We start from the raw sequence: 22,828 nt of genomic DNA, 5'->3' as shown, positions 1-22,828 counted from the left end.
AATTTCTTCTTTTTCATTTTATAATTTATTAATTTTATTTTAAAATTGGATTTTTTCATCTTCTTGTCTTTTTTTTGTTCCTAAATTTCATTCTCGAATTTCTTCTAAATTTCATTTCTGCAATTCTATTTTTTTTGTAATTTTTAAAATAAAACAAAAAAATATTTAATTAAATTTTTACTTTTTAAATCTCGATTTCAGACTCTTAATTTTTAATGAAATAAAAAGCTCCATCATTAGTCATTTTTTAAAGAAAATCTAAAAAAACAACAAATCTATTTACTGTATTAGGACCATGTTCTATCAAAAACTAATAAAAAAACTTCAAATCTTTCTCGTATTCTTAAAAATTTTCATATTAATTAGATTTTAATTTTCTATCTATTGGGGCGAATTCTCTTTAAATAAAAATCTAGCATTAATTTGTTGATTCTTTTTCGTTTATTTGTTTAACTTATTAAATTCGGTTTTTTATTTTTTTAACTAATTCCTCTTAATATTATATAATAACATCCCCGACTGCTTTTTTTTTGAATTATTCTATAGCTTATTCTTTTACTTATTTATGCAAAAACTTTAAAATATTAATATTTTAAAAAATATATATATATATATAAATGGAAATAAAAAAAAAATATAAAAAATATTAATTTAGATTTATTATTTAATATAATAATAATAAAATTAAACAAAAAAAAATGAATTTTTAAAAGCTAATATTAAATATAAAAAATAATAAATAAATATTTATTAATTTAGGTATTTATTAATATAAATATTTATTTATTATTATAATATTTTTATATTTATTTAATTTTTATAAATTCATTTAATTATATAAATATATAGATTAATTTTATTTTACTCTTTTTATTAATATATATATAGTGTAATTATTATTATATATTAAAAACAAATTTAAATATATAGTAAAGATATATATTTATAATTAAATATAATATTTTTTCTTCTTTTTATTAATTAAATTTTAAAAAAATAACTAGAGAATAAAATATTAATATAATTATATATTGTTTATTTTATATTATATATTATAATATATATAAAAAAAAAATACTTTTAAATCTTCTAAAGTAGTTGGAATTTTTACAAAAAGCTATTCTTTTAGTAGTTTTTCATAAAATTCAAAAGATTTCTATAGTGCTTTTTAACATTCATCTTAGCAAACATAAGTCCATGCATTCTAAATATTTGGAACTGCCCCATTATTAATTGCCTATACATAAGAATTACATAAACTCATTAACATTTCCCCACTTAAAGGTTTTCCATTTAATTATTTTGGTTTAATTCTTTATAGAATTCTTTTCCTTAAACAAATTACTTATTCGAAAAATTCAGGACGTAATTAATCTAAGTCCATTTTATCTAATTTTTATAAATTCTATTCATTTAATAAAGGACGTACTAATGTAAAACATTCTCTTTATTAAAAAAATGTTGTTAAAAGTCTTCTTATTCTATTTTTTTATTCAACTTCATCTGAGAAACCTTTCTATTCTATTTTTTTTTTAAAAAAATACATTATAATCTATATATATTAATATAATATTTAACCTTATAATGCTTTTTCTAAATAATCACTTGATGTTATAGGCTCTCCTTCTTAATCTACTAATTATAATGAAAAATCTCTTATTACCCAAAAGAAATTAGGGAAATATTTCGAATATTCTATATATATATATATATAAAAATATTTTTAGAAAATAAAATAAATATATATAAAATATAAATATAAAATTATTATTTTTATATATTTTTTTATTTTTTTAAAAAAAACATATTATATATATTTTCAAAAATCAAATATTTTGATAGTAATTTATATATATATATATATAAATAATTATAAATATGATTTTATTTTATTTTTTTCCTTTATTTTTATAAAATATAATTAAAAATATATATACCTTCTTAATCAATTTCATCACAATCAGTTGATTTTATATGAATGTTTTTTGTTAAATTAACAACTAATGATAAATTGCTTAATGCATTTTCCTATTTTTTTTAATTTTAAATAAATATGCTAAAAAAAAATTAAAAAAAAATACATCAATAGATCCCATTGAATTATAAATAAAACTTGAAGCAAGTAAAATAGTTAATGAAAAAATTCTAGTATCATGTGTTTAATCTTCATCTGTAGATCCAATACCTTCCGAATCCATAATTAAAATATTTATTGGTTCTCCATCTACAGTTTGACCTTTAACCGGAGTTCCCCAAACCCAAATACCCTATTAATTTAAAATACATATATATGTACTTTTTATAATCAAATTAAAGTTTTTTTATTTTTTTACCTTAGTGCAAGGATTAACTGTTGGACCAACCCCAAAACCGCCACTTCTATTAAGTAACATTCTATTTAAAAGATAAGATTTACCAGTTCTGTAAGCACCAGCAACTGATATTACTCCAATGGGCTTTGGGACTTGTTTTATTAATTATACAGCCTCTTAATTTAAACTATATTCTTTATTTTATTTTATTTTAATAAATGAATATTAATTTGGATTTATATTTTTTCTTTTATGATTTAATTTTTGTATTTTATTTTGTTTTATTTTATTTGAGTTTACATCTCGTTTCTTAATTGTATGTTACAAAAGCTATAGCTTCTTCTTTGAAAACTGAATTCATTATAAAAATGTAAAACTTTTTTTTTTTTTTTTTTTTTTTTTTTGTATTTAATTTAATTTATTTTAACCCAAAAGGAATTTTTTTTTTTTTTTTTTTTTTTTTTTTTTTAAATATGTTTTTGTTGTTTGCTTTTTTTTTTTTTTTTTTTTCTATTATTATAATATAATTAACAAATAAAATAAATATTTAAGTAAATATTCATATTATTATAAATCTATATATAATTTTTCTTTTTAACTATTTCGTTATAATACAAATTATTTTTATAATATTATATTATTCTAATAATGATTATATATATACTTTAAAAATATCAAATATAAAAAAGTTGAATATTTCTCTATTTATAAAATTATAATATATAAAACTTAATACATATTTATTATAAATAAATTATTATTAATTTAGTTATTTTTAATAATTATATAAAATAAAAGTGAAATTATGTTATTTTATTCAATTTAATCTGTAACAACTTTAAATATTTAAATTAAAAAAATGATTTTTCTTTTTTAAAAAATTATATAAATAAACTTAAATGGTCTAAGTTTAATCTTAAAATAAAAATATTTGAAATAATATATAGATGAACATATTTTAATACAGTTAAAATAATAAATTATAAATATTTAAATATAGAAATCTATTAATAGTTTATGAATTTTTTTTTTTTAGATTTTTTTTGTTTTTTAATAATTAATAATTATTATAAAGACTAAAAGTGAAATATATTTAAATAGTTTTAATTAATTTCATAATATTTATAAAAAAAAAAAAAATTATTATAATTATTTATATAATGAATAAATATTTTTTAATTTCTTTTTTTTTAAATAAATTTTAAGAAATAACATTAAATACATAATTAATAACATTTTTTTTATTTTTTCTTAAACTAAAAAGAAAGAAATATAAAAAAAAAGAAAAAGAAAAAAAATATCAAACATTTAAAAGTATATTAAGTCATAATAAATAAAAAAATATATATCGGCATATACGTATATATAATAATATAATATTTCTTTTATATTCTTAAATCATCCCGATTTAAATAATAATATAGCTACTTAACCCATATAAAAATATATAAAATGCTTCGTTTCATGAGTCACGTATGATCCGAAATTTCTTCCAACGATACAATGCCATGTTGGGTTGTATTTCTTGTCGAATTCTTTTTTAATAAATGCAGCAATATCTTTTTCGATATTGAATTTTTCTAAAGCTTAGTTAGCACAATCAATCGCGTCTTAAGACATTTCTTCAGACATGTCAGCATTTTTAATTACAGCTTTTCTATCTGCTTGAGCCATTTTTTTTTATATATATTTTTTTGGTTTTTTTTTTTTTTTTTTTTAAATTAAAATAAATTTTATTTTTTATATTTTTAATTGAATTTTAAATATATATATATAAGTTACGATTTTTTTTATTTATTTTTTTTTAAAAAAAAAGTCGCAAAGTTGTTTGACTTTTTTTTCTTTTTATTATTGAACGAACAAGTACTCTATTTAAAAAATATAGAATTTTTTTATATACATAAAAAACAAAAAATGTATATAAAAAATCTATTTAATTTAATTATATTATATACAAAATTTTTTTTTTTTTAAAATTTAGATTTAAAGAAAAAAGATTAAATTTTTATTAAAAAAAATATTTTAATAAAAAAAAAAAAAAAAATATTTATGCATTCACATTAATTAAAATTTTAAAAAGATAAATTTAAATACTTATATAAAACAATATAAAATGGAATAAATTCCAGAAACAAAAAGAGCCTCGACAATAATTTGTTAGAAAAGCGAAGTAACAGCAAATATTAAATTTGGATAAGGTAAAATATATAAAAGTAAATAAAGCAAAATAAAAAATAATTAAAAAAAGGTTGCATTATTCATCCGAATAGTGCTATAATAGCAGAAGGAGGTGATATAGTAATTGGAGATTATAATATAATAGAAGTTGTTTTCATTTTTTTATTTAAAAAAATATAAAACTTAAAAAAAATCAAAAATTAGGAGAGAGTAAATATAGTTAATAGAAAAAACAAAGAAAGTCCATCCAAAAATAAAACTATGATAATAGGATCATATAATATGTTTGAAGTAGGATCAAAAATAGACACATGTGATATTGGAGATTTTAATACATTTGAGGCCAGATGTAATATAAATAAGTAAAAATAAAAATAATAAAAATATAAAAAGGCATAGTAGAATAAGGATGCATAATTAAAAATAAATGTTCAATAGGTTCAACAATTAAAATACCTTAAAGTAAAAAATAATAAAAAAAAAAAAACATAAATTTTTAATATAAAAATGTATAAATATATATATATATATATATATATATTTATAATATTTTAATTTAAAAATTATATATATTATTATTTTGATATATCTTATATCTTTTATTAATTAAAAAAATATTAAAGATACTGTTCTTGATGAAAAAAAAATACATTTTCCAGATAAAGTTATTAAAGAAATGAATTTTGATGAATAAAAATATAAAAAAAATATTATTTAAATGCATTAAGCACTATCGATTTTAATACCATAAAATAATCCTTGTAAAACTATTTGAAAAAATAAAATATTTTCTTTTTTTATAATCTAAAAACAATTTATAATTAATTTAATTATATTTTTTATATTTACAAATAAATATTATTTACAATTTTCTTGTATATATAAAACATTTTTATTAATTATTTATAGACACTTTAATAATTTAATATTAATATATTAAAAATATTTGACAATATTATTTTAAAAATTTTTTAATAAAAGAAAAATTTATGTATCATAAATAATTATAATATTATTTAAATATTAATAAATGAATATAATTTATTTGTTATGAATATTTATTAAGAAAAAATATTTTTTTTTATAAAAAATATTATTTAAAAAAAAAAATATATTTTAATAATAAAGTATTTATATAAATATTAAAAAATTTCAAAAGAAAATTATTTAATAAATATAAAGAAAAAAAATATTTTATTTATAAATTTATATAATTTTATATTTATATATTTATATATTTATATATATATTTAAATATTTTTTTTTTTTTAATTTATTTTATTATTATAGTTAACATTTTTAATTTAATTTTTTTTCTTTTTCATTATATATAAATAATATATAATTTATATATTTTTCTAATATTTTTTTTTTTTTTTATATCCATTTTTTTTTTCTAAATTACTTTTTTTATAAACTTACATGATTGTTTATAAATTATTAATTCGAATAAATACATATCTAATTTTTTTTCTTATTTATAAATTTTTTTTTCTTATATATTTATTATTTTTATATTATAAATCTTTTATGTTTAAATTATAAATATTTAATAATATAATATCTTAATTCTTTTTATTTAGTTTTTTTTCTTTTTTTATTTTTTAAATCATCAATTAATTATTTTCTTTTTTTCTTTTATTTGATTAATTTTATATTATAATGTTTTAAAAATTTATTTTTATTTTTGCTTTTCTTTTAAAATTTTTAGTAGTTAATCTTTAATTTATTTACTTTACAAATTGATTCAAATATTTGTTTCATTCTTTTACTATCTTAATTTTCATGAAATTTATTAATTTTATTAATTATCTTTATTACATTAGTTTTTTTATCATAATTATTATTGACCTAAAATTTATTAATATTAGAAAAATACGATTTCGGAAAGAATTTTTTTTCGTTTTTCATATATACTATTAGTTAGAATAAGTCTTTAAAATATTAGTGAGAGTATGATATTAGTTTTGGCTTAAATAAACAATTCTTTTATAATTTATATTAATTATATTAATTAATTATTTTTATTTTAATCTTATTTTTTATTATAGTCTATATTTTAGTTTAAAATGTATTCATTTTTGCATATTGTTTTATTCTTTTTGCTTATCAAATTTGATACATTTAAATAACTACTGTATATATTGTCTATAATATATTTTTTTTTTACAAATTTTGTTTGATATGGCTTGTTAACTTTAATTTTTTTCTTTAAATTCAATTAAGGCATTTAAAAGTAGCTTTTTATATTAATTATATTATTAGTACTTTTTTTTTAATCACTATTATAAAATCAAGTTTATAACTATTTTTTTATATTTAAATAATAACTTTTATAACTACATTAAGCATTTTTTATAATATTATAATTTATAAACTAATAATTGCATTAATTAATTTGCTTATTATAATTAAGAATTTTTTATAAAATAAAAACAAAGAAGAATTTAAATATATATTAAACACTAAAAAAAGAATCATAAACGAAAAATTATTTTATTTCTTGCTTGTATTGATTTTTTTATTGAATTTTTTAATAAATTCAATTATAATTTGCTTTTATATATTAATTTTAAAAGAATAAAAACATAAAAAATAAAATATCAAAAAAGTAATAATATGTAAAACATTTATAAAAATTAATTTATTAATAAATATTTTAAAATTCAAAAAAAAAAAAAAAAAAAAAAAAAAAAAAATTAACAAAAATATAAAAAAAAATTATAATTTTATCAATAAATAATAAGAATAAAATATTATTTTTCAAATTAAATCTAAATACTTACCAGTCTTATCTTATAAAATAAAGTTTTAAACTTTATTAACAAATCTAATTTTTTCTTTTAAAATAATTTCAACATTTAAAGTTTATTCAATAATATTGAAAAAAATCATTATTTTTTCTTTTAAATTACCACGCAATAAAGCCAAAAAAACTTAGAACAATTTTTAGGACTTTTTGCTATTTTTTCCAATCGGGAGGTGAAATTGAGCTTTTCTTAAAAATTAAAACGCCAGGAGATTTTAATTTATTTATTTTAGGATTATAAGAAAATCCTTAAGAAAATATTTCAAATCCATTTTTATATTCTCCAAATAAAGAAATTAACTAATTTAAAATATTTAAAATTTTTCTCTTCTTTCGCATATAAAATTTATGACTTTCTGCTATTCCTAAACTTTCTAAGCATATTTATTTTTAGTAGTTTTTAAAATAGTGTATTCCGTCTTATATACTCTTTAAAGAATTTAAAATATTATTTAATTTTTCTGTATAGTTAGTAGATGTTTATAGATAATTAATATTTTCTTAATTTAAATCTTCCATTTTTAAATTTTTTTTTTTTATTATTTTCACTTTATCTTAAAAATTTATTTTATTTTTTGGTTTTTTTATTTAAGGCACATTTATAAATTTCTGATTTTTAGAAAGTTTTTTATAAAAAAAAACTAAATTTTAGAAAGATTTTATTAAAATATATATATATATATATATATATATAATTTATAATTATTTATATATATATATATATATATTTTCATTAAAAAAAAAAACATTTATATTTTTTTTTTTCTTTAATATGATATTTTTAATAACAAAAAAAGTTAATTTCCATCCTAAATTAATAATTTCGACATAATAAATTAGCAAAAAGTTTAATTATTATTTTTTCCAGAATCATTATTATATAAATTAATATGTATTTATCTGGTAATTTCTCATAACTTATTATGTATATTAATATTATTTTTTTATATATTGAATTAATCATTTTTGGAAGTTTTTTATTTTTATAAATATTCTTTATAGCAAATATTAAAATTATTATTTTAAAAGGGGTTCATATCATATTTTGTATATTATTTATTTTATTTTTTTCTTTAGTATTAATCCTATTTTTATTATATTATAATTTATAAATTTTATTAATTATTTTAAAAGTTACTATTATTATTAATATAATTATAAGCTTTTTATTTATAATTAAACTTTTGACTAAAAATATTTTCTTTAATAAATTTTATATTATTATATTTAATTTTCATTTACATTTTTGTCATCTTCTTTTACTTTTTTCTTCAATTATTTTTAATTTAGTAAACTTTATTAACGTGTATTTATATTGCTTATTTTTCTTGAATTTTTTATAATTTTTGAATATGTTTTTCATTATTTTTCCCGTACTTGATAATGTTTCTCCTTAAAAAAGTATATTATAAGAAGTTTTCTTCATATTTTAAATTATATCCTTCTTAAATAGAACCTCTATTTTATATAGAATATATATATATTTTTAAAATTAATTATAATAATATTATTGTTTAAATATAAGATTATAATTTTATTAAATTTTAAGTGTTTGTATATATTTATTGTAATGAATATATAAAATATATATTTATTAAAAAAACATACATAACTAAAAGCTATTATCTATTTTTTAAAATATATATAATAAATTTATATTTTATTATTTGTAATAATCTTAAAATTTTCTATTTAAAATAATATATTAAAAAATATGTAAATTTGATATACAATTTAATAATAATAAGCATATATAATATATACTATATTAATAGAAATATTTAGATATAAATATACAAATTATAATAATAAAATTTATAATTTATAAACTATTTAATAAAAATGAAATACATATATATTAATCTTATCTATTTTATGTAATATTAAATTTTGAAAAAATAAAATAAAAATAATTCGATATATTTAATTTAATACACAAAATTTATAATAAATATTTCATATATATAAATTAATTAAACAATCTAAAATAAAATAAAATAAAAAAATGGGTAAAAATTCAAAAGTATTATTAGACAATGGAAAATAAGCAAATGGGACAATGAAGCTATATTGGGATAAACATAAAAAAATATAAAAAGAGAAAAAAGAGGAAAAACTCAAACTATTAAAACAAGAAGGTAATATTCGCTAAAAACAGGAAATAGACAAAAATGAGTTGACTCAAGAGAAAATTATAAAAGTCCAAAAGCTTTTATCCCAAAAATAAATTAAAGTACCCGGATATTCATCCGAATTTTTAGTATAATAATAAATTGAAAGAAATAAAAAAGAAGAAGAAAAATTAAAGTTTCTTTAAGAATAATAATAATATAAAAAACTTTAATAATAAAAAAAAATTCTCAGTAATCTCAAATACCTCCACCACCTCCTAAACTTCCACCACCTCCTTAACTGCCACCACCTTCGTTTTAACAACCTTTATTTTAATCACATACTTCAATATAACCAAATCAATCTCATTTATCATAACAAAATCATACTTCTTAAGAATAACATAATACTCATTATTTAGTATAGCAGCCTATTCCATTAGTATAATAAGGACAATAAAATTAAAATATATAATAATAAAAACATTAACAAAAATAAAATTATTAATAAAGAAAAAATCAAGCCCAAAATAAAATGATTAATGATCCTTTTTATAAAGTAACATAAGAAGAAGATTACAATGCTATCGACGATATAATAAATTAGCAAAAACAAGATATGTAAAAATTTAAAAATTAAGAATAAAATTAGAAAATGGAAAAAAAAATTAATTTATAATAATAATAATAATAATTAATAATAATAATAATAATAATAATAATAATAATAATAGTAAATTTAAAACTTTGAAGTTCTTTAAAGAGAAAGTACTGTAAAAAAAAGCAAAATCGATTTAACTTATAAAAAATAATTGTTTATCCCTAGAAGTATGGTTGTTGGTAATAATAATATTAATTAAAAAAATCCTTAAATTATTCAAAATAATAATTAATAATATGATGAATTATATTAATAATAATAAATAAATGATTAATAAGATATTTATAGAAAATTTATGGAAGATCTGCAAAAAATGAATTGATATACTTAATCTTTTATATATTTATTTCTTCATAAAATAATAAAAGTTGATTCTATTATAAAAATATTATATATATAATTTAAAAATATTGTTTAAAATCTACATTTAAAAATTTAGAATAATACTTAATATTCTTAATATTATATTTAATTTTTTTTATTAATTTTTTATTATATATTTATACATTAATAAAAAAATATATAATGGACATTATAAAAAATAGTGATTGTTTTTTTATTATAGAATCAATAAAGACTTTTTTCGAGAAAATTTTATAAATAATAAACGATCCAGAAGGAATAGTAATATAAGAATGGCAAAATTTCAAATAAATTTTAACTTAGAAAAGCTTTTCATCATCCTAATTATATTTATATGCGAGTTAGTTAAATCTATAAATTATTAAAAAGGAATACAATAATGAAACAAAACAAAAATAATTGACAAATTATAATACTAATATAAATATATAAAGTACAAAAAATATAAAAACTTAGACAATATAAGAAAACTCTCCTTTAAAATTAAACCCTATATAAAAACAAAATTTCAAATAAATTACTAATCCATAATTTGAAGAATAAAAAATTTCTCTATTATAATTAATAAAAAATGAAATTTAATAATTCAAAGATAAATCACTATAATTTAAATAATATATTTTTTAAAGAACAATTTAAAAATAAAAAAATATTAATAGAAATGAAATTATAAGAGATTATTCTATTTATTAAAAACAAAATAACGAATTTTAATAAAATAATAAAAATTAATATTAACAAGATAATAAAATGCATATAAATAAAAACAATTTTTAAAATTATATATAAAACAATAAAAACTATTTTGATTTAAATTAAGTACAAATAAGTCAATATTGAAAAAAAATAAAAGTAATGATAATAATAATGGGAAGGAAATTTAATTATTATTTTTGTAAATTTAATAATAATTAAAAAAAAAAAGAAAATAAATAATAAAAAAAAGAAAAACTTAAAAAAAAGAATTATATAAAATTTATTATATATTATAAATAAATAAATATATATATATATATTGATATTTATTCATATAATACAAGAAATAATATAAAAAAATATACTATCTACTGATATGAATATAAATAAATTTATTTGTATTTATTTAGTATATATATATATATATTTTATATAAATTTTTATTAAATTATTAAAAATTTTTTTTTACTATATTTAATTTTAAATTACAATTATTTTTTTATTAAATAATCATAAAATAAATTGTTTTTATATATAATTATAAACATATATATTATATTATAAAAATAATTAATATTTTTATACAATTTTTATTTTTATAAAAAATTATTGATATATCTTTAGTTTAAATTAAAATAAAAAAAAATCTATTTAATATAATTTTTAATATAATAATAATTTTAATTAATTTTGAAATCTTATTTTTTATTATTTTTAAATTAAAATTTTTTATCATTTAAATAATAAATCTTAATGTTAATAATTTATTTAAATATTTTATTATAATTAATATTATAAATAATTATATTACCTTAATAATTCTTTGAAAATTATATAATTATAATATATTTTAAAAATTTAGATTATATACATTTTTTATAAAATGTAATATTATATTATATATAATATACTAATCATTTATTTTCTAAAATATTTTGAAATAAAATTTCCATAATTTTTTTATATTAATTTTTATGTTATGTTCACAATTAAATATTTTATATTCTAATAATTTTATTAAAAAATATTTTGGTTTTTTTTCAATAATTTAATGTTTATATATTATTTAGAATTAATAATTACTTACTATTATTTAATAATTATATTAGTTTTATGAACTTATCGAATTAATTAATAATTTTTTTTTTTTTAAATATTAACAGTATTTTAAGTAAAAAATAATAATATACAGTATAAACAACATAATAATATACAGTATAAAAAACATGTTAAAATTCACTATTTTATATAATATATGATAAAATACATAACTATAATTTTAATATAAAAATAAAATTAACTATTATATTTATATTCAAATTTAATAATTAAATTTAATTATTTACTTTTTTATATATTTATAAATTATTTTTTTATAAATGTAATTCTATATTAGTTTTTTTTATAGATTAAACCCTTTCTAATTTTTAATTTTTTGAAAATACTTTTAAGATGAGTTTAGAATATATTTTTAAATAAAATAATTTAAGCTTTTATTATCGTAAATGATATTTATTAAATTTATATTTAAATATATTATTATTCTATAAAATCATATTAGTAATACCTAATTATAATTTTTTTAATATTTTTTATTTAATAAAGAATATTTATAAAAGAATTATCATAAATTAATTTTCTTTTATTAAATAAAATAAGTAGAGAATTAATTTATTTAATAATAAATATTATAATATTTATGGTATAAAAATAAATAAATAAAATTATTTAAATTAATTTAAAAAGTTATTTTTAAATAAATATAAATATACGATTTATAAATAAAATAATTATAATTTAAATAAAAAAATAATAGGATAAATTAATTTTAAATAAATAAAATCAAAATATAATATAAAAAAATATAAAAAATAATAAAATAAAAATACATATAATATTTTATATATAAATTATTTAATATTTGAATAATTAATGTTTTTATTTATATTTTTTAAATTTATTTATTTGTTTTTTTGTTATTTTATTGTTTATTTTTTTATTATTAATATTTTTTATCTTTAAATTATTCTATTTTGTTTATTTTTTATATATATATTTTATTAAATAATTAATAAATTAATAATAAAAAAAAAAAAATGAATTAAGTATAATCCATCTCAATAATAGAAAAGTAATATTATATATTTATTGTTTATTAAACATATTAAATAAATATTAAAAAAATATATTATTACAATTTTTTTTAATTTTTCATATTTTTTATTTTTTATCTTATTCTTTTTTATTTTTTTTATTTTACTTTTTATTTATTTTATTTAGTCATACATAATAATAAATTTTGAATAATAAATAACAATCAGATGCTTACTTAAAAATTTTTGGATAAGATTATGAATATAACAACGTTTTATTTAATTCTAAAAAAAAAAATATATCATCACCCTTAATAAACAGAAAAATAACTTCAAACAGATTAGATAATTAATTAAAAAATAATAAAATTTCTACGAGCAAATATACATTTATTAATTTTTTACCTAAAAATTTTATTGAATAATTTAGCAAATTGCACAATATATATTTTTTAGTCCATAAAAAAAAAAAAATCCTAAAATGAAATTTATTTTTTATTTATATATTTTTAGATAGCTGGCCTTTTTTAAATGATACCATAAATTTCAGTATCAAATGGTATACCGACTTCATTTTATCCTTTTTCTATTGTTTTAACTATAACTGCAATCAGAGACTTTTACGAAGATTATTAAAGACATAAATCGGACAATGAAGAAAACAAAGTATTTTATACTTATATAAAATAATTATTTTTAATTTTTTATAAAAGAGATTATGTCTTGTATTTGATGCCAAAAAACAAAAGTTCATTTAAAAGGAATAATAATATTTATAAGTAGGATAGATTGTTAAAGTAATTAAAAAAAATTTTAAATTATAAAAAAAAAGATTTTAGACAAGCAACTTTTTCCTGCAGATTTATTAATATTAAGCACTTCAGAAACAAAGGGATTATGTTATACAGAAACTAAATCATTAGACGGGGAAACTAATTTAAAATAAAGAACTGCATAAAAGAATATATATTAATATTTTGGATCAGATATAAATGTAATGTAATTTTTTTTTTTTATTTAATATAAAAAAAAAAGGAAAAAAAATTGTTAAATAAACCAATAATATTATAATATGAATTACCAAACGCGATTTTACATAAATTTTAAGGCACATGTTAATTACAAAATCAAACATAAATATCGATTGATATGAATAATTTTCTATTAAGAGGTTGTAAACTAAAAAATACAAAATGGGTTTATGGTTTAGTCACTTATACAGGACATGAAAGTAAAATAATGATGAATTCATTTAAAGCAAGAGCTAAATAGACCAAGCTTGAAAGAATTATGGGGAGATACACTATTTTTGTTTTCTTCTTATAAATGTTTTTAAGTGCTTTTTGTGCTCTTTATTATACTATTTGGTATAATAATGAATATAATAAAATCTAATATTTATACATTGATAAAAACAAAGTAACTTTTTCTTTTTATTAAGTATTAAAATAAAAAAAATAAAAATTTATATTTAGATTTAAGATCATGCTGGTTATTATAATTTCTTTGTCAGATTTGGAAATTATATTTTAATTTTAAATAATTTTGTACCAATATGTAAAAATATATATTTATATTATTTTATATAAAAAATAAATAAATGTATATTTATATAAATACAGCATTAGCAGTAACTATAGATATGGTTAAATTTATGCAAGCAAAAATAGTTATTAAGGATGAATAAATGATTTAATAATTAACAGATGAAAAAGGAGAAAACCTAATTAAACCAACAAATGTATAAAGCTCAAATTTAATGGAAGAGTTAGGGTAAATAGAATATATATTTACAGATAAAACAGGAACTTTAACATAAAATATTATGGTTTTTAAAAAAATATGTATTAATGGAATTTCTTATGGTATTTTTATTTAAGAAAATGTATATATTATTTTAAATTAAAAAGGCGAAACAAAATTAGGAGATCCAAATTATATTATAGATATATCATAATATCCTAAAGTAACAAATGTAGATTTCCGAGATTAAAATTTTATAGATGCATTTAATGATTAAAATAATCCTTAATATAAAAGCATAAAGTTTAATACATTTATTATATTAATAAAAAAAAAAATAGAAAAGCATTAGAAATATTAGCATTTACACATACAATAATAAGTGAAATAACAACAGAAAATGAAGAATAATAAATAATTTATAATGTATATATTAAAATTTAAAAAAAAAATATATAGAAAAATATATATATTAAAATATATATTATATATATATTTACATATATATTAAATATATATATATATATATAAAATATATTTACTTTATATATATTTGCTTTAGTACATTTCTCAAAATATTGCGGTGTAGAATTTATTGGTTTAGATGAAGATCATAATATATTATATAGTTTTAAAGGGGTATAAAAAAAAATAGTCTTATTACATGTATTTGAATTTGATTCCATTAGAAAGCGTTAATCAGTAGTTTTAAGAGATAAAGAAACAAATAAAATACATTTATTTTGTAAAGGTGCAGATTCTACTTTATTTAAATTAATAGACAAAAAAAATAGCTAGCATGTTTCAGAAACTGAAAAAAATCTTGAAAATTATGGTAACATAGGCCTAAGGACTCTACTTTTATGCGAAAGAGAAATATCAGAAAACGAATATAAAGTTTGGTCTGAAAAATACCATGAAGCATGTACAACATTAATAAATAGAGAATAAAAAATGTATGAGGTATAGGAACTTTTAGAAAATAATTTAATTTTAGTTGGCGCTACAGCTATAGAAGATAAGATGCAAGATAAAGTAGAAGAAACTATAAATGATTTAAAAAAAGCTGGAATAAAAGTAAAATTAAATATAAAAAATATTTATATAAATATAAATATAAAAATAAAAAAAAATATATAATTAGATATATAAATATTATAAAATAAATATTAATAAAAAATTATTATAATTATTATATATATATAAATATGTATAAAAATATTTATATATATAAATATACACATATATATATTTATTTATATATTTATATATTTTTTTGCATATTTAATTTTTTACTTATTATAGATTTGGGTTTTAACTGGTGATAAAGTTGAAACAGCTATAAATATAGGATTTTCATGTAAACTTTTGTCCAAAAACTTGAATTAATATATTTTGAAATTATTAGGAGATTTCGATTAAAAATAAGACGAATATTCTATTCAAAAAGAAGTTAATTAACGTCTTCAGGATATTTATAATAAAATAAGTTTAAATAGAGATAAAAATGGTAGAATATTACTCAATAATGCTTTTATTATTACAGGAGATGCTTTAATTTATGCAACAAAAGGTGAAAATAAAGATTTAATTTTAAAAATTACAAATAATTGTTCTTCTGTACTATGCTGTCGTGTTAGCCCTTAATAAAAATAATAATTAGTTTCATTAGTTAGGGATAATAATTCTAAAATTTCTACTTTGGCTATTGGCGACGGTGCTAATGACGTTAATATGATTAATGCAGCACATGTAGGTGTAGGAATTTTAGGTATTGAAGGTTAATAAGTAAAATATCTTAAAAAAAAAAATTTTTTTTCTAAATTAAATTAAATTATATTTTTTTTAAAATTAAAAAAGGCTGCTAGAGCTAGTGATTTCGCTGTTGGAGAATTCAAAATTTTAAAAAATTTGTTATTTTTTCATGGAAGAGAATGTTATAGAAGGAACTCGAGACTTGTTTGTTATAATTTTTTTAAAAATATGGTTCTTAATTTTCCTTAATTTTGGTATTCGTTTTTTAATAATTTCTCTGGGTAAGCTATTTATGAGAAATATACATTTTAATTATTTAATATCTTTTATACTATTTTACCTATTATTATATATGCGGTTTATTGATTTTATATTATTTAAATTTTTAAATTTTTTTTTTTTTCAAATATAGGTTTATGATAATGAATATTAATATAAAACTCTTCTTTAAAATAAATAAAATTATTACGAATAAGGAATAAAAAGTAAATAAATATTTTATTTGTAGAAAAATATAATTTAAATAATATAGATAAACTACTTAATACGAAAGTATTCGGTTATTGGATTATAAATGCAATATGGTAATCAATCATAATAACATATTTTAGGTAAATTAATAATAAATACACACTTATATTAAAAACAATTAAATTAAAATAAATAAATTAAGCTATTACTCATTAGAATCTAACTTTATTAATCCCAATGGCTTTACTATGAACTTTTGGACTGAAGGTTCTTTGGTATTTACAATAGCAATATTTATTGCTAATTTAAAAGTTTTAATTATATCATTTTAATATAATTTGGCTTATTTATTATTTACCATTATATCTATATTATATTATATTTTTATGACTAAAACCATTCCTATTGCATTTAGATAATCAGAAACTTATTCAGTTTTTAATGAGTATAAGAAAAAAAAAATTTTTATAAATATTTATATATACTTTTAAAGTATACTTAATTGTCCTAATTTTTATTTTGGGATTATACTTTCTATTGGCAGCACTTCCTTTTTTGATTATGGAATGGAATTATGGGATCGTAATATTATATACATATATATAAATATATATATATTTATATAAATAAACAAAAAGGTTGGAATTAAATTCTATAATATAAAAATAATTAAAAAAAATAAATATTATAAGAATAGTTTGAATGATAAAAATTTATAAATAATATACATTTCCAATTTTTATATAATTTTTATTTTAACAATGTTTTATATAGCATATCGTGTTTGTCTCTTTTTCTCTAATAAATATTAAAAAAACAAGTCTTTAAATTTATAATTAATTAGTATTATTTTATAAATTAAATATATTTATTTATTATATTATATTAATAACAAAATAATTTTATTTTAAATAAAAAATCAATCGGGAATATGTACAATTATTAGAATTATTTATAAAGATTAGATTAAAAAAATTATAAAAAAGAAAAAATTAAGACTTAAATTATTAAATTCGTATAATGCTAATAAATCTATAATTAAAATAATCAATAATAATAATATTTTACCAATTAATTTTTTCAGTTAAGCTAAGATAAATAATTATTACTACATTTGAACAAATACATAAAATTTTTAATATTCATATTTAAAATTAGAGCATTTAAAAATATATACGTATAAATGTAAATTAATAAATTAAATACTAAATTGAATTTTCGCGAGTTATAAATAATATATAAAAAACCTGTAAATAATATGTAATAGAAGTGTTTTTAAATTAAATTTAAATTCTTATTATAAAACTGAAATTCGAAAAAAAAAAAAAAAAATATCAATAATTTTATTTATATATAAATATATATTTTAAAAATTATAATTATATATCAATTACAACTAGAATTTTTGACTTTAATTTTACTTTTATTTTACTATTTATATTTCTAAATCGATTTCTTTTATTAAAAATCAATTTATTTATTAGATTAGTCTTTTTTTTATCTTCTTCTAATAGAAAATTAGGCAATAAGCTTTTTGTATAATTTTAATTTTAAACGCCCAATAAATCTTTAATTTAAACCGCTTTTTTAAGCATTTCATTTAACTTTTTGATTGTTTATATATTATATTTTAATTTAGAGATTATTTTTAAATCTATTCTAATTTTTTTCCTTTTTCTTATATAAATTTTTCAGACTTATCAATTCATTTTAAACTAAATCTTGATATACATTTTAATTATATTATTGTATTATAAAAATAATAAATTATAAATATTAAATTATATTATCTTGGTTTTTTATCCTCTAAATTTTCAAAAAAATATAAAATAAACTGACATTTAAATGAAATTATTTATTATATTCTTTTAATAAAAGCTTATTTCCATACATAATAAAATCAACTAAAAGATTATAAAAATTCCTTCTTTATTTTAAGAAAACTCTTTACTTTTAAATTCTTTTAGTTATATATTTCAGATACTGTTTTTACAATTTTCCAATATTTTAATTATTCCATAAAATATATTAGAATAAATTATTAGATTTTAAATTTTATAAACGAGAAAACCATTCTTAATATTAAAAATATTATCTTCATTTAAATTATTATTTTATAAACATAATTTTTTTATATATACTACATTATCTTCTAAATAACATATTATTATTTTGATGATGTTTTATTCTTTTTTTTAATTTTTTTATAATAAATGAATTAATAATAAAAAAAAGAACATAATATATTTTAATTACATTTTTATTATAAATAAATGTTATTTAATATAAAAAAAAATCAAAATATGAAAGAGTATTATTTAATAAAGATTCAAGATCTGTAAAATTGAAAATAATTATTTATTTTATTCATTATTATAAAAAATAATAGACATAATTTTCATATCTTTTTTAAAAATTAAATTCTAAAATAATATTTTATTCATTTATAAATTTGATAATTTAGCACTATGAAAAAAAGAATTGAATATTAAAGATTTAATAACTATAAAAGTATATAAATATATGTATTATAAGAATTTTAAATATATAAAATATATATATTTTATATATATATATATATAAATATATTATATATTTTATTTTAATTTATTATTATTTTAAGTTTTTTTCTATTTATAATTTTATATTTATTTTTATTTTTTTATTAATTATAAAAATCAATCATTTTTGTTTATAATTTTTAAAAACATTTATACTTATATATACATATTAACAATCCTCATTAATATGATTTTTTTATTTTATAAAAATATATTAATATTTTTTTATATATAAAAAAAAATATATTTATTGATATTTAATATAATAATATTTTTATTTATAATGAAATCTTATTATTATAATTTTTAATTATAATTTTTATTTTGAATAAATAAATTTTATATTAATAATTTTTAATTATTTAATATTTCAATAATATTATATTTATAGTTCTTTTTTGCCATAAATATTAAATAATTTTAATCTTAATTTTAACATTTAAGATTATAGATATTCTTTTAAACATATAATATCATATTATATTATATTATATTATATTATATATAATATTTTAATTATTTGTTATCTTAAATCTTTTCAAATAGAATTTCTATTATTTTTTATATTTATATTAATGTATTGTTTACAATTAATATATTCTGTATATAAAAAAAAATATTAAAAGATATTTAGATTTTATTGCAATAATTTAATGTTTAAAAATTATTTAAAACTTGCAAATACTTTTTTTATTCAAATAGTTTAGATATATTTTATGAAATTCTCAAATAAATAATAATTATTTATATTTAAATAATAACATTATTTTAAGTAATACATAATAAAATTACAGTATATAACTTTTAAAAATTCACTTTTTTATATTATATTAAATAAAAGAAATTATTGTAATTTTCTTATACAATTAAAAAAAATTTATATAAATTTTATAATATATAAAAAATAAAAAATATTATTATTAATTTCATATATATATTAGTTATAATATAAATTATATTTAATTTTTTTTTTATAAATTGAAAATAAATATAAATAAAAAATATATCTAAAAATAAATAAATAAGCTATTATGATTTTAAATATAAAATTATTAAACTTTATTTAAATAAATTTCTTATTTAATAAAAATAGATTAGTAATACATAATTATAAATATAATAAATAAATAAATTTCTTAAAATACTTTTTATTAAAAAATATATTTATAAAAGAATTAATATATAAAATTAATAATATTCAATAATATTCAATATATAATAAAATAAAATTTGTAGATACTTAATTTATTTAATTAAAAATTATTATAATATTTATGGTATTAAATTAAATAAAAAAATTATTTAAATATATTTTAAAAGTAAATTTTTAAATATATATTTAAATATATGTTGTTTAAATAAAAAAATTATAATTAAAATATAAAATGATAGGAAAATTAATTTTCTATAAATAAAATGTAGAAATAATATAAATAATTATATATTATTATATAATAAAATATTCAAAATATTTTATATATAAATTTTTTATCATTAGAATAAATAATGTTTTTTTTTATATATGTATATTTTTTTTTTATCTATTTTGTTTATTTATTTTTATATTTCAATTGCTATTGTATTTTGTCTTTAAATTATTCTATTTTATTTATGTTATATTTTATATGTTTATAAATATTAAAATATTTATAAAAAAATAAAAAAAAAAATGAATTTAGTATAATCAATCTCAATATTAGAAAAGTAATCTTATCAATTTATTATTTATTAAACATATTATATAAATATTATAAAAACATATTTAAAAAGTTAAATTTTAATATTTAATTTTTAATATTTAATATTATTTTCTTATCTTATTTTTCTTATTTTTTTTATTTTTTTTTGAAATTTTTTATTTTACTTATTATTTATTTTATATAGTCATACATAATTATAAATTTTGAATAATAAATAAAAATCAGATAATTACTTGAAAAATTTCGGATAAGATTATGAATATAACAACGTTTTATTTAATTCTAAAAATAAGAAAATATCATCACCCTTAATAAACAGAAAAATAACTTCAAACAGATTAGATACTTAATTAAAAAATAATAAAATTTCTACGAGCAAATATACATTTATTAATTTTTTACCTAAAAATCTTATTGAATAATTTAGCAAATTGCACAATATATATTTTTTAGTCCAAAAAAAAAAAAATACCTAAAATAAATTTATTTTTTTATTTATATATTTTTAGATAGCTGGCCTTTTTTAAATGATTCCAGAAATTACAGTATCAAATGGTATACCGAATTCATTTTATCCTTTTTCTCTCATTTTAACTATAACTGCAATCAGAGATTTTTACGAAGATTATTATAGACATAAATCGGACAATGAAGAAAACCAAGTATTTTATACTTATATAAAATAATATATTTACTCTTTAAAAATTATTGTTTTTTTTTTATATATATGAAAAACATTGCAATTTTTTAAACTAAAATTAATTTCAAAAATTACATAAAATATAATATTTTATATATTAAATATATTTTCTAATTTATTCATTTAAATTATTATTTTTTATTTTTTATAATAGAGATTATGTCTTGTATACGATACCAAAAAAGAAAAGTTTATTTAAAAGGAACAATAATATTTATAAGTCGGATAGATTGTTAAAGTATTTAAAAAAAAGTATTCTTTTTAAATTATAAAAAAAAAAGATTTTAGACAAGCAGTATTTTCCTGCAGATTTATTAATATTAAGTTCTTCAGAAAAAAAGGGACTATGTTATATAGAAACTTAATCATTAGACGGGGAAACTAATTTAAAACAAAGAATTGCATAAAAGAATATATATTAATATTTTGGATCAGAAATAGATGTAAAATAATTTCTAAAATAATTTTTTTTTTTATTTAATAAAAAAAAAAGGAAAAAATTTGTTAAATAAACCAATAATATTATAATATGAATTTCCAAACGCGATTTTACATAAATTTTAAGGCACATGTTAATTACAAAATCAAACATAAATATCGATTGATATGAATAATTTTCTATTAAGAGGTTGTAAACTAAAAAATACAAAATGGGTTTATGGTTTAGTCACTTAT

The 22,828-nt window shown here is 13.9% G+C and overlaps 3 protein-coding genes across 3 annotated transcripts in view, besides 56 other annotated features; 2 read left to right on the top strand and 1 right to left on the bottom strand. All coding sequences in view use genetic code 6, as the record gives it.

The window, feature by feature from the left end:
• Positions 1-739: 739 nt before the first annotated feature.
• Positions 740-784: a microsatellite.
• Positions 761-821: a microsatellite.
• Positions 775-834: a microsatellite.
• A 1,855-nt stretch (positions 835-2,689) lies between these two features.
• Positions 2,690-2,716: a microsatellite.
• Positions 2,717-2,750: 34 nt separating this feature from the next.
• Positions 2,751-2,822: a microsatellite.
• A 107-nt stretch (positions 2,823-2,929) lies between these two features.
• Positions 2,930-2,970: a microsatellite.
• A 599-nt stretch (positions 2,971-3,569) lies between these two features.
• Positions 3,570-3,610: a microsatellite.
• A 42-nt stretch (positions 3,611-3,652) lies between these two features.
• On the bottom strand, positions 3,653-3,986 carry IMG5_016220 (hypothetical protein; the record flags this gene model as incomplete). Its single annotated transcript, XM_004039587.1, has 1 exon — positions 3,653-3,986. The coding sequence occupies one exon, from the start codon at positions 3,984-3,986 to the stop codon at positions 3,711-3,713; it is 276 nt and encodes a 91-aa protein (XP_004039635.1). The 3' UTR covers positions 3,653-3,710.
• A 325-nt stretch (positions 3,987-4,311) lies between these two features.
• Positions 4,312-4,347: a microsatellite.
• Positions 4,314-4,348: a microsatellite.
• Positions 4,349-4,425: 77 nt separating this feature from the next.
• On the top strand, positions 4,426-5,265 carry IMG5_016210 (hypothetical protein; the record flags this gene model as incomplete). The annotated part of the gene is made up of 5 exons (XM_004039586.1): positions 4,426-4,510; positions 4,561-4,637; positions 4,695-4,839; positions 4,884-4,952; positions 5,114-5,265. 5 exons carry the CDS (start codon positions 4,426-4,428, stop codon positions 5,263-5,265), a joined length of 528 nt encoding a protein of 175 aa, XP_004039634.1.
• Positions 4,842-4,882: a microsatellite.
• Positions 5,001-5,040: a microsatellite.
• A 420-nt stretch (positions 5,266-5,685) lies between the features above and the next one.
• Positions 5,686-5,736: a microsatellite.
• Positions 5,686-5,750: a microsatellite.
• Positions 5,751-5,843: 93 nt separating this feature from the next.
• Positions 5,844-5,902: a microsatellite.
• Positions 5,880-5,912: a microsatellite.
• A 73-nt stretch (positions 5,913-5,985) lies between these two features.
• Positions 5,986-6,034: a microsatellite.
• Positions 6,035-6,511: 477 nt separating this feature from the next.
• Positions 6,512-6,551: a microsatellite.
• A 600-nt stretch (positions 6,552-7,151) lies between these two features.
• Positions 7,152-7,214: a microsatellite.
• Positions 7,159-7,189: a microsatellite.
• Positions 7,159-7,214: a microsatellite.
• Positions 7,215-7,966: 752 nt separating this feature from the next.
• Positions 7,967-8,027: a microsatellite.
• Positions 8,028-9,677: 1,650 nt separating this feature from the next.
• Positions 9,678-9,723: a microsatellite.
• Positions 9,724-10,085: 362 nt separating this feature from the next.
• Positions 10,086-10,143: a microsatellite.
• A 1,197-nt stretch (positions 10,144-11,340) lies between these two features.
• Positions 11,341-11,396: a microsatellite.
• A 385-nt stretch (positions 11,397-11,781) lies between these two features.
• Positions 11,782-11,819: a microsatellite.
• Positions 11,820-12,308: 489 nt separating this feature from the next.
• Positions 12,309-12,358: a microsatellite.
• Positions 12,359-12,829: 471 nt separating this feature from the next.
• The window catches only part of IMG5_016190 (phospholipid-translocating p-type flippase family protein, putative), a gene marked incomplete at both ends in the record, with an annotated part of 11,104 nt that continues 1,105 nt past the window's right edge, over positions 12,830-22,828 (top strand). The window contains 5 exons of the mRNA XM_004039585.1: positions 12,830-13,678; positions 21,963-22,115; positions 22,308-22,391; positions 22,435-22,596; positions 22,782-22,828. The exon at positions 22,782-22,828 is cut by the window's right edge and continues 35 nt beyond it. Of these exons, the coding sequence (XP_004039633.1) occupies positions 12,830-13,678; positions 21,963-22,115; positions 22,308-22,391; positions 22,435-22,596; positions 22,782-22,828 (1,295 nt within the window). The remainder of the gene's footprint in view (positions 13,679-21,962; positions 22,116-22,307; positions 22,392-22,434; positions 22,597-22,781) is intronic.
• Positions 12,879-12,925: a microsatellite.
• Positions 12,963-13,015: a microsatellite.
• Positions 13,087-13,131: a microsatellite.
• Positions 13,087-13,146: a microsatellite.
• Positions 13,330-13,395: a microsatellite.
• Positions 13,345-13,408: a microsatellite.
• Positions 13,347-13,408: a microsatellite.
• Positions 15,413-15,451: a microsatellite.
• Positions 15,414-15,504: a microsatellite.
• Positions 15,428-15,520: a microsatellite.
• Positions 15,430-15,519: a microsatellite.
• Positions 16,045-16,136: a microsatellite.
• Positions 16,061-16,217: a microsatellite.
• Positions 16,069-16,176: a microsatellite.
• Positions 16,111-16,197: a microsatellite.
• Positions 16,160-16,238: a microsatellite.
• Positions 16,212-16,253: a microsatellite.
• Positions 18,022-18,066: a microsatellite.
• Positions 19,705-19,788: a microsatellite.
• Positions 19,736-19,788: a microsatellite.
• Positions 19,791-19,856: a microsatellite.
• Positions 19,938-20,002: a microsatellite.
• Positions 20,050-20,075: a microsatellite.
• Positions 20,219-20,257: a microsatellite.
• Positions 20,224-20,265: a microsatellite.
• Positions 21,053-21,102: a microsatellite.
• Positions 21,055-21,114: a microsatellite.
• Positions 21,524-21,556: a microsatellite.
• Positions 21,530-21,559: a microsatellite.
• Positions 21,556-21,600: a microsatellite.

Source organism: Ichthyophthirius multifiliis (genome assembly GCF_000220395.1).
Source record: "Ichthyophthirius multifiliis unplaced genomic scaffold scaff_1120509249611, whole genome shotgun sequence".
Classification (NCBI taxonomy): Eukaryota; Ciliophora; class Oligohymenophorea; order Hymenostomatida; genus Ichthyophthirius; species Ichthyophthirius multifiliis.
Note: the sequence above shows the minus strand (reverse complement) of the source record. Positions and strands in the feature narration are given on the sequence as shown.